Source organism: Histoplasma capsulatum, genomic scaffold (assembly GCF_000149585.1).
Source record: "Histoplasma capsulatum NAm1 scaffold_2 genomic scaffold, whole genome shotgun sequence".
Classification (NCBI taxonomy): Eukaryota; Fungi; Ascomycota; class Eurotiomycetes; order Onygenales; family Ajellomycetaceae; genus Histoplasma; species Histoplasma mississippiense.
This window is the reverse complement of record NW_001813981.1, coordinates 876,852-894,654: the sequence shown is the minus strand read 5'-3', so window position 1 is coordinate 894,654 and position 17,803 is coordinate 876,852. Positions and strand designations below refer to the sequence as shown.

Genomic DNA, 17,803 nt, shown 5'->3' with positions numbered 1-17,803 from the left:
TTTTGCGGGGTGACTACCGACCATGCATATATGCATCCGGACTCCAGTGCCACAGGCGGCCACCATTGGGCGGCTGGGATGCCATTCCACAACTCCCAGTTCTTCCTTAGGCCCTTCGAGAATCTTCACGAGAGAGCCGTGGCTGCGTTCCCAGACATAGATATCGTGGTTCATGAAGGTGGAAGCCGTGACAAATTCCCCTGTGGATGAGAATGCGACATGGTTCCAGCTTAGGCGGTTGACAACGTCTTGGAATTTGTGTTCTACTTCAAGTTTTATGGCGGAGGGGTCGAGGCTGACTCCGAGTAGGGGATAGGTCGGGGTATAATTACTGTGCGAATAACACGATCTGAACTGTTAACGAGGAGGTCGCGCCCATTTCTAGCTAGGCGGAGGAGGATTACGACGCCGTTGCATAATCTGGTTGAGTGGATTGTGGTGCAGGTTTGGGTTTCGATGATATTAATCCAGCCCTTCGATGTGCCTGATATGATGTGGTTGCCCAGCGCAGTGAATATTGTGACGCAGGTTGAATGCTTTGCATCTTGTGCTGCTTGTTTTGCAGTTACTGCTGGATCGGTATCTTCGAGCTGGGGTCGAAGGGGAGCGGAAGGGAGGATCCGTTTCACGGGTCGTGGAGCGGAGATATCGACGAGAACCGGTTGCTTTTCGAATAGCGAAGCCACAAAGAGCCAGCTGAGAGGTTCAATGTTAGAACTTATTGGTGATACGGCACATGGAATTCAAGAGCGGTATGGCTTACTGGTTAAATGGGTGCAATTCCGCAATGTATACAGGGGCTTCAAATCTCACGGTTCGCACCCGGGAGCCATCTTTCATATCCCACAATACGCACTTCCAATCCTGTGAGGAACTGAGTAGATATCTACCACATCTCGACCAGCTGATGCTCGTTAGCCTCAAACTTTCCACATATTCCAAATGAACATATTTACACTGGACGGAAAAAGCAAACCTCAGACTCTGAATCTGTTTGCTGTGTCCTCGTAGCTTTCGAGCTACGCCATTGGTTTCCACGTCAAATATCACGATCGTGCCATCGACCTGTGGTTATCAGGTTAGTTGCGAAATTGAATGATCGATCGGTTGATATTGAAGTAGCTTACTCGTCCGGAAGCCAGGAAGTCACCCTTACGGTTGAACCTTAAGCAAGTAGCATGTCCGCAGCCTGTATTAGAATGCCATTGTCAGTGTTGTGTTAATGTAGATGTATATGTATGTTAGAAGCAATAAGCACGCACGAAGCTTGCCGGTAAGGGCATCTGGGTAATCTTGAGCAAGGACAAACGGATCGATCAAAGCGAGATTCATGGTGGCTCGCGGTGCAAAATTAAGTGATTACATGCAGAAAGACTCATTGAGGACATTGGAGTGCAGCACTCTGAGGATCACTGAGCCGCTGGCATGGTCCACTTGCCGGCTTCATTTGTTGCTTGCAATCTTGACATTAATACTTAGTTAACTAGTTACGGTTTAACTTTTGAAGTTTGCTCTGATGCTGGAAATTAGTCATCCACCTGGTGGCTGGGGCAGCAAAATTTCTTACACCAGTCTAAAAGAGGAATAGTTCCCCAACCTAGCCATTAAAATTGACTCAACTTATGGCAACTATTACCCGAGTAAGCCATCAGTGTGCCCAGATTGTGTGGAGCATTCATTAGTGTGAGTGAGTAATAGTTGGCCAGTTGTCTGGTGCGACCATGCGGCTCTGAGAAAAAAGTCGGGCTAAAAAACCCAAAGTCGATCGCAAGTGAGGCAACTCTCAACACAACCTCCGTTCATCACCCCGATACCACCCCAACCATCAACTCCACACGGAGCATATCGCATTTCACATCGCGATATCTCTTTTGACGTTTCCTAATACGATATTTCCAGTGACTCAGCACCTTTATACCCCGAAATCACGTCTGAAGAGAGTTGGAAAGGTCAAAGGCGCCCTCGCGGCAGGGTCTGCCATAGGCCGGCGAAGGCCAGCCATCGCGGTCATTTTGACATTATCTCGGTTTATCTGTTTAGTTTTTCGTGGAGTATCGTTTTACTGCTCCATTGAATAATAACGCGCCTTTGACTCGTGTTGCTATACCTATTTCCCTACATACCTGCCTCGGTTTTCTTTTCGGTCGCCATCACATCTCTCCATCGACTGCAATCATGGCGTCTGTCAATTTCCCTTACTCGAAGGCGCAGTTGCGCACAATTAAGGAAATACAGTTTGGCCTTCTTTCGCCGGAGGAGATCAAAAGGATGAGCGTTGTCCATGTTGAGTACCCGGAGACTATGGTATGTGCAACAAGAAACAACCGTGGTTTGCGCACCGTTTCGTGAACAGAAACTAATGAGTGTTTCCGCAATAGGATGAGCAACGACAGCGCCCACGAGAGAAAGGTCTAAATGACCCTCGTCTTGGCACCATTGATCGAAATTGGCGCTGCGCTACCTGTGAAGAAGGGATCAATGATTGCCCTGGACATTTTGGTCATATCGAGCTATCTACTCCTGTGTTCCATATTGGTGAGGCTTATGTTAAGTCTAACTATACTTGGACTATGTGAAGCTAACACCCGCATCAGGTTTCCTGACTAAGATCAAGAAACTGTTGGAAACTGTTTGCCACAACTGTGGAAAGATCAAGGCAAATACGGTTAGTCATCCCTGATGGGGATGGCAAATCATGAGCATTACTCATTGCTGACACTATATTCAAATCCAGACCGATCAAAAGTATTTGGAAGCGCTCCGTTTCCGCGATCCAAAGAGACGTTTTGATGCGATTTGGCGTTTGTCAAAAGATGTCTTGATTTGCGAAGCTGACCCTAGTCCCGATGATGACGAACCGTTCGCCAAAGAACCTTCCAAGCCTGTGCGCTCCCATGGTGGTTGCGGAAATATACAACCTCAAATACGTAAGGAGGGAATTAGTTTGGTTGGGACCTGGAAACCTAGCAAGAATCGTGATATGATGGATGATATGGATGTACAACAACCAGAGAAAAGACAGATTACTCCACAGATGGCCCTCAACATATTCAAGACCATCTCGGAAGAAGATGTTCGTTTGATGGGGTTGAGCAATGATTATGCAAGGCCTGAGTGGATGATTATCACAGTTCTTCCCGTACCTCCACCTCCAGTTCGTCCCAGTGTTCTAATCGGCGGGAGTGGAAGCGGTCAGCGTGGAGAAGACGACTTGACATATAAACTGGCAGAGATTGTGCGCGCGAATCAGAATGTCACCCGATGCGAACAGGAAGGATCTCCTGAGCACGTGGTCCGTGAATTTGAGTCTCTTTTGCAATATCATGTTGCAACCTACATGGACAATGATATTGCCGGACAGCCACAAGCTATGCAAAAGTCTAACCGACCTGTCAAAGCTATCCGTGGCCGCTTAAAGGGTAAAGAAGGTCGCCTGCGTCAGAACTTGATGGGCAAACGTGTCGATTTTTCCGCACGTACGGTTATTACTGGTGACCCGAATTTGTCTTTGGATGAAGTTGGAGTTCCAATCAGCATTGCACAAACTTTAACTTACCCCGAGGTCGTCACTCCTTTCAATATCGCCAAGCTAGGTGAGCTTGTGGATAACGGCCCTGATATTCACCCTGGTGCCCGTTATGTTATTCGCAGCACTGGTGAACGCATTGACTTGCGCCATCATAAGGGTGGAGGTGGGAGGAACTTCCTACAGTATGGATGGAGAGTGGAGCGTCATATCGTGGATGGCGATGTCATCCTATTCAATCGGCAACCGTCCTTGCACAAGGAATCTATGATGGGCCACCGTATTCGTGTGATGCCCTACTCGACTTTCCGACTAAATCTGTCTGTCACTACACCTTACAACGCCGATTTCGACGGTGATGAAATGAACTTGCATGTTCCCCAAAGCGAAGAGGCTCGCGCTGAACTCAGTCAACTTTGTATGGTACCATTGCAGATTGTATCCCCTCAACGAAACGGTCCGTTGATGGGTATTGTCCAGGATACTCTTTGTGGAATCTACAAAATCTGCCGTCGTGATGTTTTCTTAACGAAAGAGCAGGTCATGAATATTCTACTCTGGGTCCCTGATTGGGACGGCGTAATACCCCAGCCCGCAATTTTGAAACCCCGGCCTAGATGGACTGGAAAACAAATGATCAGTATGGTCCTTCCTCCTGGTCTCAACCTCCTCCGGGTTGATCGAGACAAGGCACCTCTTTCTGAGAAATTCTCCCCTCTAGCTGATGGTGGACTGTTAGTGCACGGTGGCGAACTTATGTACGGAATGTTTTCCAAGAAGACAGTTGGAGCCACAGGGGGGGGTGTCATTCATACTATCTTCAATGAGTATGGGCCTGAGACGGCGATGAATTTCTTCAATGGCGCCCAAACTGTAGTCAACTATTGGCTGCTCCACCACGGCTTCAGTATTGGAATTGGTGATACAATTCCAGACCTAGCTACAATCGAAAAGATTGAGGAAGCAGTTCGTGTGAGAAAGGAGGAAGTCGATGAGATCACAGCTAGTGCAACCGACAACACCCTAGAGCCTTTGCCAGGTATGAATGTCCGTGAGACCTTTGAGAGCAAAGTATCTCGCGCCCTTAACAATGCCCGTGATGAAGCCGGAACGGAGACCGAAAAAAGCTTCAAGGACTTGAACAACGCTGTCCAGATGGCCCGTTCTGGTTCAAAGGGCTCGATCATCAACATTTCTCAAATGACTGCGGTTGTCGGCCAGCAATCTGTCGAAGGCAAACGTATTCCATTCGGTTTCAAATATCGTACCTTGCCACATTTCACAAAGGATGATTATTCGCCAGAGTCTCGTGGCTTCGTCGAAAATTCGTATCTCCGTGGTCTAACCCCGACTGAATTCTTCTTCCATGCTATGGCTGGTCGTGAAGGTCTTATTGACACTGCCGTCAAGACAGCTGAAACTGGATATATCCAGCGGAAGCTTGTCAAGGCTCTTGAAGAGGTCATGGTTAAATACGATGGTACTGTGCGTAACTCGCTGGGGGATGTTGTACAGTTCCTTTACGGAGAAGACGGTTTGGATGGCGCACATATTGAAAATCAACGCGTTGATATTATCAAATGCTCGGACGAAAGATTCCGTGATAGATATCGAGTCGATCTGATGGATCCTGACAGAACTCTATCTCCCAATGTATTGGAGCAAGCCACGGAAATTGCTGGCGATATCGAGGTACAGAAGTATCTTGACGAAGAATGGGAGCAGCTCCTGAAGGACCGTGCTTTCATGCGTAGCGTTGCCAAAGAGGACGAAGAAATGATGCAATTGCCAATTAATGTTCAGCGTATTCTCGAGTCGGCAAAAACTATATTTAGAATTAGAGAAGGCGCCATTAGCGACTTGCATCCTGCAGAGGTCATACCTCAAGTCAGAGCGATGTTGGAACGCCTTGTCGTTGTTCGTGGTGACGATGTGATTTCCCGCGAAGCACAAGAAAGTGCCACATTGCTCTTCAAGGCACAGCTCCGTTCCCGCCTTGCATTCCGTAGACTCGTTGTGGAATATTCACTTAACAGACTCGCATTCCAGCACGTATTGGGTGCTATTGAAAGTCGATTCTCCAAGGCGATGGCGAACCCTGGTGAAATGGTTGGTGTTTTGGCTGCACAATCAATTGGAGAGCCAGCAACACAGATGACCCTGAATACTTTCCATTTTGCTGGTGTCTCGTCCAAGAACGTCACCCTTGGTGTGCCTCGTTTGAAGGAAATTCTCAATGTTGCCACTAATATCAAAACCCCTTCTATGACTGTCTATCAAGACCCTAGTCGCGCCATGGACAAGGAATCTGTCAAACAACTCCGTAGTGTTGTTGAGCATACCAGTTTGAGGTCGGTTACAGAAACAACAGAGATCTACTACGATCCCGATATCCAATCTACCGTGATTGAAGCGGACCGCGACATGGTTGAATCATACTTCATTATCCCTGAAGATGTCGCAGATGATTCGAGCCGTCAATCCAAATGGTTACTTAGAATCATTCTTAGCCGGCCGAAGCTCCTGGACAAAAGTCTTACGGTTCAAGATGTTGCAATGAAAATCAAAGACGCTTATCCGCAAGATATTGCGGTTATATTTAGCGATAATAACGCTGATGAGCAGGTCATTCGTATTCGACAAATTCAAGACTCTAAGCAGGATGACGATGATGATGACACCGAATATGACGTGACACTAAAGAAGCTGGAAAGTCATTTGCTTGATACCCTTACTTTACGAGGGGTGGCTGGCATTGAACGTGCTTTCATCAATGAGAAATCGAGAGTTCGCGTCTTAGAGGATGGATCTCTGCATCAAAGCGCTGATGACCCTCTATGTAAGGAGTGGGTTCTAGAAACCAGTGGATCGGCACTCGGCGAAGTCTTGACCATCCCTGGCGTGGATACAACTCGCACGTATTCTAACCAGTTCATTGAGATTCTGGAAGTATTCGGTATCGAAGCTACTCGTACTGCACTTTTGCGAGAGTTAACCCAGGTGCTTGCTTTTGATGGATCGTACGTCAATCATCGTCATTTGGCCCTCCTTGTCGATGTTATGACTTCACGAGGCTTCCTTATGGCAGTAACTAGACATGGTATCAACCGTGCTGATACTGGTGCTTTGATGCGATGTTCATTTGAGGAAACAGTGGAGATTCTACTTGATGCCGCTGCATTTGCAGAGTTAGATGACTGCCGTGGGGTATCTGAGAACCTGATCTTGGGACAGATGGCACCAGCTGGAACTGGGGAGTTTGATGTCTACCTTGATCAGGATATGCTTATGGGAGTCGTTTCGAGCAACGCTGGTCTAATGGCGGCAGATGGCAAAGGATTACTCAGTGATGGAGCTGCCACACCTTATGATAGCAGCTCCCCATTGCAGGACAACATGTACATTGGCACACCAGACCCTGACTCCAATTTCTCACCTATCAGACAAGCTGGATCTGAGACCCCTGCAGGGTTCACTGAATATCAGCCTTCCGGATTTAGTGGTGGTTTTAGCCCTCATGGCGCGAGAAGCCCCGGTGGAGGCTATTCGCCTAGCAGTCCTTTCAATACCAGCCCGACCTCTCCTCGCTATTCTCCATCCTCTGGGTACTCTCCAACCTCTCCTGGTATGAGCATTACGAGTCCTCGATTCATGTCCTCTCCTGGGTTTTCGCCAGCCAGTCCAGCTTTCGCGCCAACTTCGCCTGCCTATTCGCCAACCTCTCCGAGCTATCAACAATCACCGACTTCGCCATCGTATTCGCCTACGTCTCCTGGTTTCTCTCCCACGTCACCTAGTTACAGTCCAACGTCTCCCAGTTTTAGCCCTGCTTCTCCTGCTTTTAGCCCTACTTCTCCTAGTTATAGCCCTACAAGTCCTGCGCTCGGAGTTTCGACTGGCAGACACCTTTCTCCAACTTCCCCTACCTCTCCTAAATATACTCCTACTTCCCCTGGTTGGTCTCCAACCAGTCCAGAGACCTACTCACCCACCTCACCCAACTTCTCTGGCTCACCAACTTCTCCGGGAGGTCCAACATCCCCTGGCTACAGCCCGACCTCCCCCACTTTCAACCCTATGTGAGTTCTTTTGCGTGTACAGGCGCAGCGGCCAAGTGCTAATTTTATCTTAGATCTCCACGCCAGTAGGCTCGACATTTATGCATTTGCTCTAAAGGAGAATCCCCTTTTCCATTTATTTTTGCGATGGCTTTTTTCTTATTGCATCGCTGTACTACTATTTCATGTCATTAGCAGTTGCATACTGAAGCAAAAACCCCATCCCGCATGGCTAGGCTTTCTATTAGTTGGTCTGTTATATCTTCCAATTGTTTGGCGTTCTTCTTGTGTGTGTCCTTTTCACAGCCTTCCTTTAGCCCGGGTGAGTACTACCTTTTCTTTTTTCTGCCTGCCCCTTTTCGCCCCTTAAAATTGTAATGCTTTCTGGGCAAAAAATATTTCCTGCAGCGTTTGATCCAACAATATAAGGAGAAGGGAAAGAAAAAAAAAAAAAAAAAAAAAGAGAAGGATAAAAAGACTAAAAATAATCACTAGATATTGGCACCCACGCACATAATAAGCCGGCGTTGGAGATGCTTTCTGTGTTTTGTGTTGGTGTCGCTTGTATAGCAGTTCTGATTTTACTTCTTTCCTCTTTCTTTTCCATTTCCTGCTCTCTGTACACAGATCAACTACTTTTCGTAAAGAAAATAAGAATTAAAATTTGGAGTTACATTTTACATTTACCATGCATTTTGTTATCCTGAGTTGATACTAGTCCATAATAAGGTCATGTCGTTGTTGGTGATTACTAAGCCATCTGTGCGAAATAAAATTTATCTAAATGGACAAGCGGTTCCCATATCCATCGGAAGCCTGAAACTAACCATGCATTGACAAATTTCTGAATTAGGGGAGATTTTATATCTAATCCCTTCTTGGCATCTCTATATTTTCTCATGACCGAGCCGAGAAACTGTGGCCTACGATCGCACTTCTCTTTCTCATCCCACTACACTACAACATAACATTAGCGGGGAATATAGCTATATATAAACGACATTTTATGGACACCCACGCGTATCTCCTCAGCCAAGGTTGGTCGGGTCCGGGCAACCCTCTAAATCCCAACCGCCGTCCTGGCCCACACGGCGGCCTCGGCCTTACCAAACCCATCCTCATCGCGCAGAAGAAGAACAACCATGGACTCGGGAGAAAGACGACGCACGACCACACGAACCAGTGGTGGCTTCGCGGATTCGAGGCGGCGTTGAAATGTGTTGGTGATGATGGGAGTGCGACACCTCAGTCTGATCGATCTGGCTCATCCGCGAGTGGATCGAGCGAGTTATATCGATTCTTTGTCAAGGGGGAGTCGCTAGAGGGAACGATTGATAGGATTGAGGCCAAGGAATCTGGGACAGTTAAGGGGTGTGTGGGGGTTTCTACCGATTCTAGGAAAGGGGGAAGGAAACGGAAAAGAAAGCATCGTGACGAGAAAGACGCCGATGAGGAGAGGGATAAGAAAGTATTGAAGGAGAAGAGACGGAAGAAATGCAACCGGGATCAGAGGGATTGCAGGGAGGGAGGGGACGTAGAAGACGGAAGGTTGGCGATAGAAACTAAAGAGGAAAAGCGGAGGAAGAGGAGGGAGAAAGAGACTGCAAAGTTAGAGGAAGATTCTGCAGATGCTCGTGTTGACAAGAAGGAATGCAAGAAGCGGAAACGGTTGGACAATGCCGATTCTGGTTCACTACCACCCGCCGAAAAGGAAGAGGTGACCGAGCCGGCTGAAGAGCATGAGGTATCCGATCAAAAGGAACGAAAGAAACAGAGAAAGCTGGAGAAGAGCAGAAGCAAGCGCGAGCGCTGAAACATAAGGAGAGGAAACTCAAGCAGAGAGAAAATCGCGATAAGGAGTAAAGATTCTTATGCCTGCTATACTCAATTTTTATACCCCCCAACGACATATCCCGTTAATATGTTTGAAACTTCCGGAAGATGAATTCTTTACCATTGCGACATCTGAAGTCGAACACTGGAGGCCAGGCGAATTAGGCGTATCCTCCCATATTATAGCTGTGAAATTTCTATGCAGTGATTGTGGAAAGTCTCTTGATAGATATGATGTGATTTCATTTGGGGTTATTTTTTTGGCTCAATTCCATTGTTATTTTCTATGCAAAGCATTAAAGCCGGTGATACTCCTATTTTTTTGGGGGTATTTATTTTGTCAATTGTATCCCTAATTGCATCCACCTACTGTACAGGAATGCAGAAAATGCAAATTTCACCCTTCCCTGGGGAGGTTGCCAGGCTTATTCGATATAATCCACGGCCGCTTGTCCCAAAAATCGTCTTTGATGATATCCAGATGCATCACCGCAATCGTAGCCTTTTTCTGTATTTTCCTCATCCTCGCTATTTGAGATTTTGTCATTTCTGCTGGTGGCCCTTCTTCTCCGACTTCATATTCTACCTCTTTGGACCCACTAGCCATTTTCTCCACTTGAGGTTGGATTTCGTACTGATTTCTAGCTGTGTGAGGCATGCTTACTCCGATCATTGCTTGCGATGAGGTGGGGCATAGAAAGCAGCTAACACTTACGTTTCTGAATATTACACTGCCCTTCTTAAACATTTCTGGTTCGTTATTATAATTTATCCCGAACCTTGAAAATAGAATCTCGTTCTTATCACCGGATACCGTGCCCTAGTTTTTGGTTCTGTAAGCAAATCTTCTCGTACGGCGGGAGTTGGATATAAAGTCGTGGCAATTTCGTTCTATGGATTGCACAAACCTGCAATGCCTTCTCTGCCTCTGTATTACTCATCCCGCCTTGAAGAATCATATTCCAAAACGTGGTATTGTAGAGGTTGTTGATGTGACCTTCAAGAAAGTGTTCGAGTTTTGTTAACTCCCTACCTTCCACAAACATGAAGCAAAGCAGTTTGGTAATTAAGCAAAGGAAAATGAGCAAATAACTGAGAAAACAGTGAACGGAAAACATACAATCAGCCTGTCTCCAACTCATATAATCCCTCAAGTTCTTCACGCTTGGATATTGAACGGCCCTTCCATCAAATGACGGCAGAAATCCAGGGTCTAGTTGCATGGACGGAAAGAACGATGACCAGTTATATATGTAATGCGCAGTAAATGTCGATACAATTGTAGTTACGAGCTTGCTGTCAAATGTGAAGGAAATGGACGGTTAAATTTCCTCTTTCATTATCCGGTGAAAAGATATTTCACATCCCGGGCGCATAAGGAGAGAGAGGGAGAGAGAAGCTCTAAATATGTAACATACCTACATCTTCGCTCGAATAGCTGACAGCTCCGGTGAAAAACAAAACTTTGTGAGAAGTTGATTTATTAGCTTTAGGCACTCGTATCTACTGCTAGTGCCTCCGTTCAGTGGAAGGAGGGCCACACCTATATTCATCGCTGACTCCATATGCGATAATCAAGTCAGGTAGATCTCTCATAACGGCGCATGCTGCGGTGTTCATAAGATTGAGCGCGCGCTCATCGTTTGGTTTTTGAAACTTGTATCGGTTAGAGAACCTATGGGAGGGATGAGTGAGTTGGTTGTGATGAGGAATAAGTGAGACCAAGAATGGTAAAGCAGAAAAATAAGAAGAGATAGAAGAGATATTAATAAATGGATACATATATTCCTTTCCCACTTAGTTCAGATAGGAAAAGCATGATCTTCAAGATTTGGTTTGAAATATATACAGACTCGAAGGGTGGCATATATAGATGTCTTAACCCATGAAGTAACTCTAGACGTGAGCGCGGAGGGGAGAAAAAGGAATAAACACCGTCATTATTTAATAAGAGAAAGAATAGAACGTGGCTAATTTACCTATGAAAGCCTCGTCCATCAATCCGAACGACAATCCAGGTATTTGGCAGCAGGCTGTCATCCTGCTCAAATGTCTTGACATATTCGTATCTTTGCGGGGCGGGAAAAGACGGATGGTTGTCAGCATGGTTTACTTTGAGAAGGAAGAGCAGGGAGAAGCTTTTTAATTTACTTTGAATTCGCCATCAGATTGATTGTACACGGGATATTCTGAGTAAGTGCCTGCGTTGAAATGGTGTGGACGAGGAGTTTGGTAGTCGGATTTGACGTAGCTGGGTTATTTTACGTGAAGATTTGTTTGGATCACAGGTGAATATGGGGCCAAACAAATTCGATCGCCATATCGCCATATTAATACATTCACAATTTTAACACAGGAGTTACATACACTACCAATAGTTCTCTTCATTTAATTTTTGTTCTAAAATAATGATAATAATAGTCTAAACTACCGTGCTAAAAAGAAAAACCTCTGACGGGTTGGACACCGTCGGAAGAATAGGAACTTCGGGAAAAAGCCAACGGTTAATACCCAACAGAGATACACAGAAGCGAGATAATCAAGCTCAATTAAGCATCCCCGGAAACATCTTCATCACCAGTCTCACTAGCCTTCTCACTATACTCACCAGCTGCCTTGTCCTTTTTGGATTTCCGCATAAAGCCGAATCCCAGACTGCTGCTCTTGGTCAGCTTGTCTGTCGACTGCACGCTGGAAGCTAAGCTATCAACGCTCCTGCCAAGAAGAGATTCTGTCGCCGCGGCATCTTCGTCGATATTGTCCCCTTGAGTCGGAGTGGAAGCCGGTTCCCCACTACTTTTCTTCGAGAACAACCCAGCTCGATCTTTCCAGGAGATATTGAATTTGCTGGAGCTGCTTTTGCGCGTGATTTTTTGGATAAATGATTCTTTTTGGTTTACTATTTCGGAAGGTGTTCCTGATGATGTTCGTTCCAGGAACTCGTATGACTCTGCAGCTGAGGTGTGGATGGAACGGGAATCTTTCGACCGGCGGGATTCTGGTGGCGAGCTGTTTTCAAGATTTGGCTCGTTATCCCGAGGCTTTGGAGCTTCTGCTTCCTTATTCTTGCCTTTTTCGGATTTCTTGCTAAAAAGAGTCTTGAATGAAGGTGCTGTCGGGTTGAGTTTCGGAGTTATTGGGCGCTGAGAAGAAGGTGGCCGGGTTCCAATGGGAGCTTGCACTGGGCGCTGTAACTCATAAGGGGTTTCAAGAAAATCTACATCACCGGATGCCAAGCCTAGTTGTAGATTGCTTGATGATCCAAACTGAACTGATGGGCGCCGTGACTGGCTGCGGGACCATGGTGCGGGGGATGCCCAGTCGAGCCCGAGAGGGCTACCTCTATGCCCCATTTTGTCAATGGCTGGCCATCCGAATGGTTGGTTGTCCGCGGCTGGGAGTGGAAGCTGATGATTTTCAAACGAGTAAATGGACGCCGGCCTCGGAGAAGATGAACCACGGCGAACGGTCCCGAGGATAGAAGGATCTATAGGGTCGTGTCGGGGGCTGAATTGGTTATAGCCAGTACCTGAGCCAACACGATCAATTGCTGATTTCTCCAAGGCGCTTGAAGATGCAGTATTTAATAACCTCCCAGAACTGAAAAAGTTAGGAAACATAGCTCTGCGACTGGCAGGGAGACGGTCCGACGAACTATCACTAGTGACATTGGTGGCAACACTTCTGGGGAATAGATTTGTGACGGGATTTGCCCAGTTCCCCGCGTAGCTAAGACGACGCCGTCTGGTACCAATTGGATCAAGCCCGTCATCGAATTTTCGTGGGAAGGATTGGCTTTGGCCTGGTTTGAGAGTCCCAAGCAAGGGCGGCCCATCCACCATGGATTTACCCCGTTGCCGATGAAAGTTAAAAAGTTCCGAGATGCGACGAGAAGCACTTTGAACACTATCAGAGGGCACCTGCGGGGGCGGCATGGCTACAGAATTGTGCCCACTCTCCTGTAGGTTGTTTAAGCTCTCGCGAGGACTTGTAAATAGGCTCGCAGGGCGGCTCCCAGAAGATATAGGTGAAGGGGAGTTGGGAAGGAGATTGTCGAACACGCCTGACCTAGGAAATTGAGCGCTACTTGCAGGAGGGTGAGAGGCTGACGGTTGTTCCTCGTCGCCAAGGAGGTCTGAAGGTAGTAGAGAATCTGCCCGTGGACTCATAGAGGGATTGCCTGCTATTATATCTGTATCCGCACGGTTAATAACGGACTGGTCAGAAGGGTCCGGTAGAGTCATCCCATTATTAATGTTGAAAAATGCAGGTGCGGGGGGAATAGTTGGCGAGCCACTTCCAGGCGTTTTGTAGTTCGGCGCTGCATTGGCGAACGAGGTGTCCACCAGCGGGTAGCCCACTGGAGACGAAACGTTGCTCACAAGGGACCCGCGATGACGAGTGCGGCGGTTGAAGCTAGCTCTGCGTGTTAGGTCCAGGTCCATCGAAGGAAGCTGCGGAAATGGAGTGACATTCGATCGCTGTGAGGTAAGCCACCTAAGGCGCTCTTGGGCCTCCTGGTAGTGTCGTTGGGCCTGTAAAGTCAGCTGGCAGAACTATTTCCTAAATGAAGGACACACAAAAACGAACCTGCGAATGGGCATTGATGAGCGAGGCATATTGTGTCCGCAGAGCCCCCAATTTGATCTCCCACGCGTGATCTTTCTCCTTCTCCAATCGACCAAGCTCCTTTCCATCATCCACGTCGTCAACCTCTAGCCGAAGTCTTTCTTCTTCCATGTCCTTGATACGGCTTCCTTTCACTCTAATATCCTCATCCAATGTCTTCATTTCAGCCTGTTCACGCATGATTTTGTTGCGATATTCGTTGACCCGTTTCGATGCCTCAGCCTCGATTTGTTTCTTTTCTTCCTTGGCGCGAGATATTTTGTCATGTATCGTCACCAGTTGTTCATTCCATCGGGTGATATCTTCCTTGCGTCGTTGGCGCTCTGCCCCCTTTTGCTGCAACAGTCTCTCTCTTTTGCTCTTCTCGCTTTGCACTGTGCGATTGATACTTTCCAATTTATTGACATGCCTTCTAAGGTCTCCGCTAGCTTCATCTTTCTCTTTGACTCGTTGTCTTAGTTCGTTGCGTTGTTCTTCCAACTCCCGTAACATTTGCTCATGTTCTTTCTCCTCCATGCAAACTTGGCTTTCCAAAGTTACATTTTCTTGTTGCAAGTCCTTGAGGCGCTCTGCTAGCCGTGAAAGATTTTCGTTGGACTCATCAACGCTACTTGCTCTTTGACTGCCTACTGCACCTGTGTGTGTTATATTCTCCGGCCCTGTACTTGAGGGAGGGAAAGATTTTCTGTTTCCCGAGACCCGCTTTCCCTGAGCTTGTCCGCCACTGTGCTCTCGACACATTAGCGGCGTAGATGGCGAAACTGAAGGAGTGGGGGGTCCGGAGATGTAAGCTCGAACAAGCGGCGGTCCGCCGTCCACATCTTCTTCCTGAGTATCTGATATCGATAGAGTTTTCGTACGGACGTGGAGGAGGGAGCTTGATGTGTGGAAATTGGCAGCGCTAACTGCGGAGACGCAAATATGGTATATGTGGCCCGCGGAGAGATTGGATATGATAACGCCTGTTCCTGAACGTTTTGTCTCACCAACTATTGTAGCTTCTAAATTAATATACTTGCAATGTATATCACCTGGGGAAGTAGATAGGAACAGACGGCAGACCTTTGACGCCATTAACTAGAATGAGGTGCTTGTGAATAGAATGGTGTAAGTCTGGATGTTTCCAGGCAATGCGAATCATAGTAGAGCCAATTTCTTCCAGAGTAACATCGGGAGCGGGGGGAATATCCAAGCCCAGTTTCTCAACCAGAATATTGTTTGGCGTTTGGCAGACCTGATATGCCCGATATAGAAGCCTACAGTGGAACATTATTATAACTCCGTTGAATTATATGTGTCTAACTGAATAGCACTCGAACTCACCATATCAAAGCCCATAAAATCGCCGCTGCCACGAGGAAAGCCATCGCACCTCGTACTCTCAAGACCGGGACGACGTGGGGGTGGATATCTGCTATAAGAAGTAATGGCTTATACATTACCAATACCCATGGCCCGTCAGGGGGACCGTGACGTTCGTCTACAACTTGAGCTGGCGATTGCTATCGGACTTAACTCTGCCCTCGAGCTTCCTTAGAAATTCATTCCTTCGAAGTAGAAATCAGGAACAGGATCAACAAATTTCCGAGGGACCAATCGGCCCGGCCCCACTTTTATTCTTGCCTGTCATCAACTCCAACTGGGGTGCTATTATCAAAATAATTAGCTACTTCTGTTAAGAATATTTTAAAAACAAATTCACTATACTATTGTGCAAATTGAGTGTTCATTTCTATACTTTGAAAACACTCATACTTAAGATATGTAGTAAAATCAACTCTTGAGAATAGTTGTGATTCGTGAAAATATAATCGATGGAGTAGTTCTCACTAAGCGTAACAGGGGAATTGAGCAGCTTCACGATCATCATCATCCTTGATCATTCCATTCATATTGCCGTGGTTATTTAGAACCGTTAAGATATACGAATGCCATCTCTCCCTCACTGAACATTGGAAACGTATGAAAAGTTTATTTTTTAACCCACGAAGCTTATGTCAATCTCCACTAGGAATTTGTCGCCGAGTTACGAATTACTCTTATTTTCAGCTACATTCAGCCCTGTTTTTATACGGATAGTGTATGAGTACAGTCATCATACTCACTTGCTCAGCCTAAAACAGGGCGACTATCCATGAATACTAGTACTAGTAGGGTGTCTTAATGTTGGGGGATTGGATTGGGTGATTCGTTCCCTCTATACCACCACGGCGCTGGTGGTGATCGAGCTCTTTTGCCCTAGTGGCCTAATACTTAATTCCCCGGTTGAACGCTTCATGAAATTCCGAGACACGTAGGGCGAGACAATACCAGGAGAGCATAATTTTCCGTGTTCCATGATGTAATTAAAGCGAGTGCTGAAACCAACAGGCGCGACTATTCACGGTGGCTGGAATGCAGGTCTGACCAGTAGTTATGGGCATTCGGATGTTCCAACCCGAGGCAATTCCTGATAATTTATCTGTTGCCCCAACAAAACTACATGACTAAGCTGCGGCAACCTGATCGGAACCGGAGCCGGAGAAGCAGCGCCGCGGCGGGCCGCTTCAACATCCTCAACATCCTCACTCCTTCATCTTCTCGTTGTCTTCTCTGTCCATACAGTCTGGTAGTCACACCCATACTCGTTCTGGGAATCCTGTCCCTTTATATACATATTATTTTTAATACTATATTTCACGGCCACTAGTACCCTCAGCTTGCTCTTGTTTAAGTTGCGTCACATGGCCATCCCGCATCAGTCTTGAGAAGAGCGCCTGTTGCACTTGCACTGCACGCCTTTAACTTTTCCTCAGGAATACACTGCCTATCAATCATTAAGCTTTATTTTGAGTTAATGTGTTGGAGCTGTTTCTGAGCTGGAACTTGTAATTCCGGGTTACCATCTTGAAATCGGGGGATGCAGTACGTGCGCAGTATCAGCGGTTCCGTTTCCAAGACATGGAACTCCATCAATCCAGCTACTCTCAGCGGAGCCATCGATGTGATCGTTATCGAACAGGAAGATGGTGAGAACTCATTGTCCAATGCAGCCGGAGATTTTTTTTTTTTTTTTTTTTTTTGGGCTTTTTCTAAAATTTTACTTTTCGTCTCCACTCTTAGGTACCCTTGCGTGTTCCCCATTCCACGTTCGATTCGGTAAATTTTCGCTACTTCGCCCCTACGAGAAAAAGGTAGAATTTCGGGTAAACGGGGTCAAGCAAGACTATGCGATGAAACTTGGGGAAGGCGGGGAAGCATTTTTCGTTTTCGAAACTTCAGACAATATTCCTGAGTCTTTACAGACATCGCCTTTAGTCTCCCCGGTCTCAAGCCCCAAGCGTGGCCTAACTGATGGCGGAACACCTCTCCAGGAACCTGACTATCTGGACCTTACTTTTGATAAACAGAATAATACGGGAGCAGATGATGGTGCCCAGCACTCTCCGCCCGTGAATATCTCAGGGCTCGGGAGAGCAAAGAGTGATTTGGGTTTGTTTTGCTATTCAACCAGTATGTTTATCTATTTATACTAAACAGTTTGCCTTGCAGGAACTACGGCATTACTTTCGGGGTCATCGGAGGATGGTTCTTCTCGTCCGGCGCATGCTGCACCCTGGCTGGCACCGGCCGCTACGCTGGATCGCTCTCGGTCGGAGGATTTATCTACTGAACCGACCTCCAGGAGTCTTGGGCAAGGCAGTGGAATTCGGCCCCAAAAACATTTTGGCACCTTCCATCTGCCCCCACAGCGGAGAAGTCCTTTGTCCGAGCGGTC

General features: G+C 46.9%; 5 protein-coding genes across 5 annotated transcripts in view; 3 read left to right on the top strand and 2 right to left on the bottom strand.

Annotated features, from left to right (window-relative positions):
* Nucleotides 1-275: 275 nt before the first annotated feature.
* On the bottom strand, nt 276-1,332 carry HCAG_02365 (conserved hypothetical protein; the record flags this gene model as incomplete). Its single annotated transcript, XM_001542144.1, has 5 exons — nt 276-696; nt 857-886; nt 977-1,065; nt 1,128-1,189; nt 1,263-1,332. 5 exons carry the CDS (start codon nt 1,330-1,332, stop codon nt 276-278), a joined length of 672 nt encoding a protein of 223 aa, XP_001542194.1.
* An 843-nt stretch (nt 1,333-2,175) lies between these two features.
* On the top strand, nt 2,176-7,674 carry HCAG_02364 (DNA-directed RNA polymerase II largest subunit; the record flags this gene model as incomplete). Its single annotated transcript, XM_001542143.1, has 5 exons — nt 2,176-2,304; nt 2,379-2,535; nt 2,595-2,665; nt 2,735-7,605; nt 7,659-7,674. The coding sequence occupies 5 exons, from the start codon at nt 2,176-2,178 to the stop codon at nt 7,672-7,674; spliced, it is 5,244 nt and encodes a 1,747-aa protein (XP_001542193.1).
* A 916-nt stretch (nt 7,675-8,590) lies between these two features.
* HCAG_02363 (predicted protein) lies at nt 8,591-9,397 on the top strand (the record flags this gene model as incomplete). Its single annotated transcript, XM_001542142.1, has 1 exon — nt 8,591-9,397. One exon carries the CDS (start codon nt 8,591-8,593, stop codon nt 9,395-9,397), a length of 807 nt encoding a protein of 268 aa, XP_001542192.1.
* Nucleotides 9,398-11,966: 2,569 nt separating this feature from the next.
* HCAG_02362 (predicted protein) lies at nt 11,967-15,413 on the bottom strand (the record flags this gene model as incomplete). The annotated part of the gene is made up of 4 exons (XM_001542141.1): nt 11,967-13,952; nt 14,008-14,882; nt 15,109-15,302; nt 15,370-15,413. 4 exons carry the CDS (start codon nt 15,411-15,413, stop codon nt 11,967-11,969), a joined length of 3,099 nt encoding a protein of 1,032 aa, XP_001542191.1.
* A 1,532-nt stretch (nt 15,414-16,945) lies between these two features.
* Nucleotides 16,946-17,803, top strand: part of HCAG_02361 (nuclear elongation and deformation protein 1) — a gene marked incomplete at both ends in the record, with an annotated part of 2,612 nt that continues 1,754 nt past the window's right edge. Inside the window, 3 exons of the mRNA XM_001542140.1 lie at nt 16,946-17,054; nt 17,149-17,538; nt 17,578-17,800. Of these exons, the coding sequence (XP_001542190.1) occupies nt 16,946-17,054; nt 17,149-17,538; nt 17,578-17,800 (722 nt within the window). The remainder of the gene's footprint in view (nt 17,055-17,148; nt 17,539-17,577; nt 17,801-17,803) is intronic.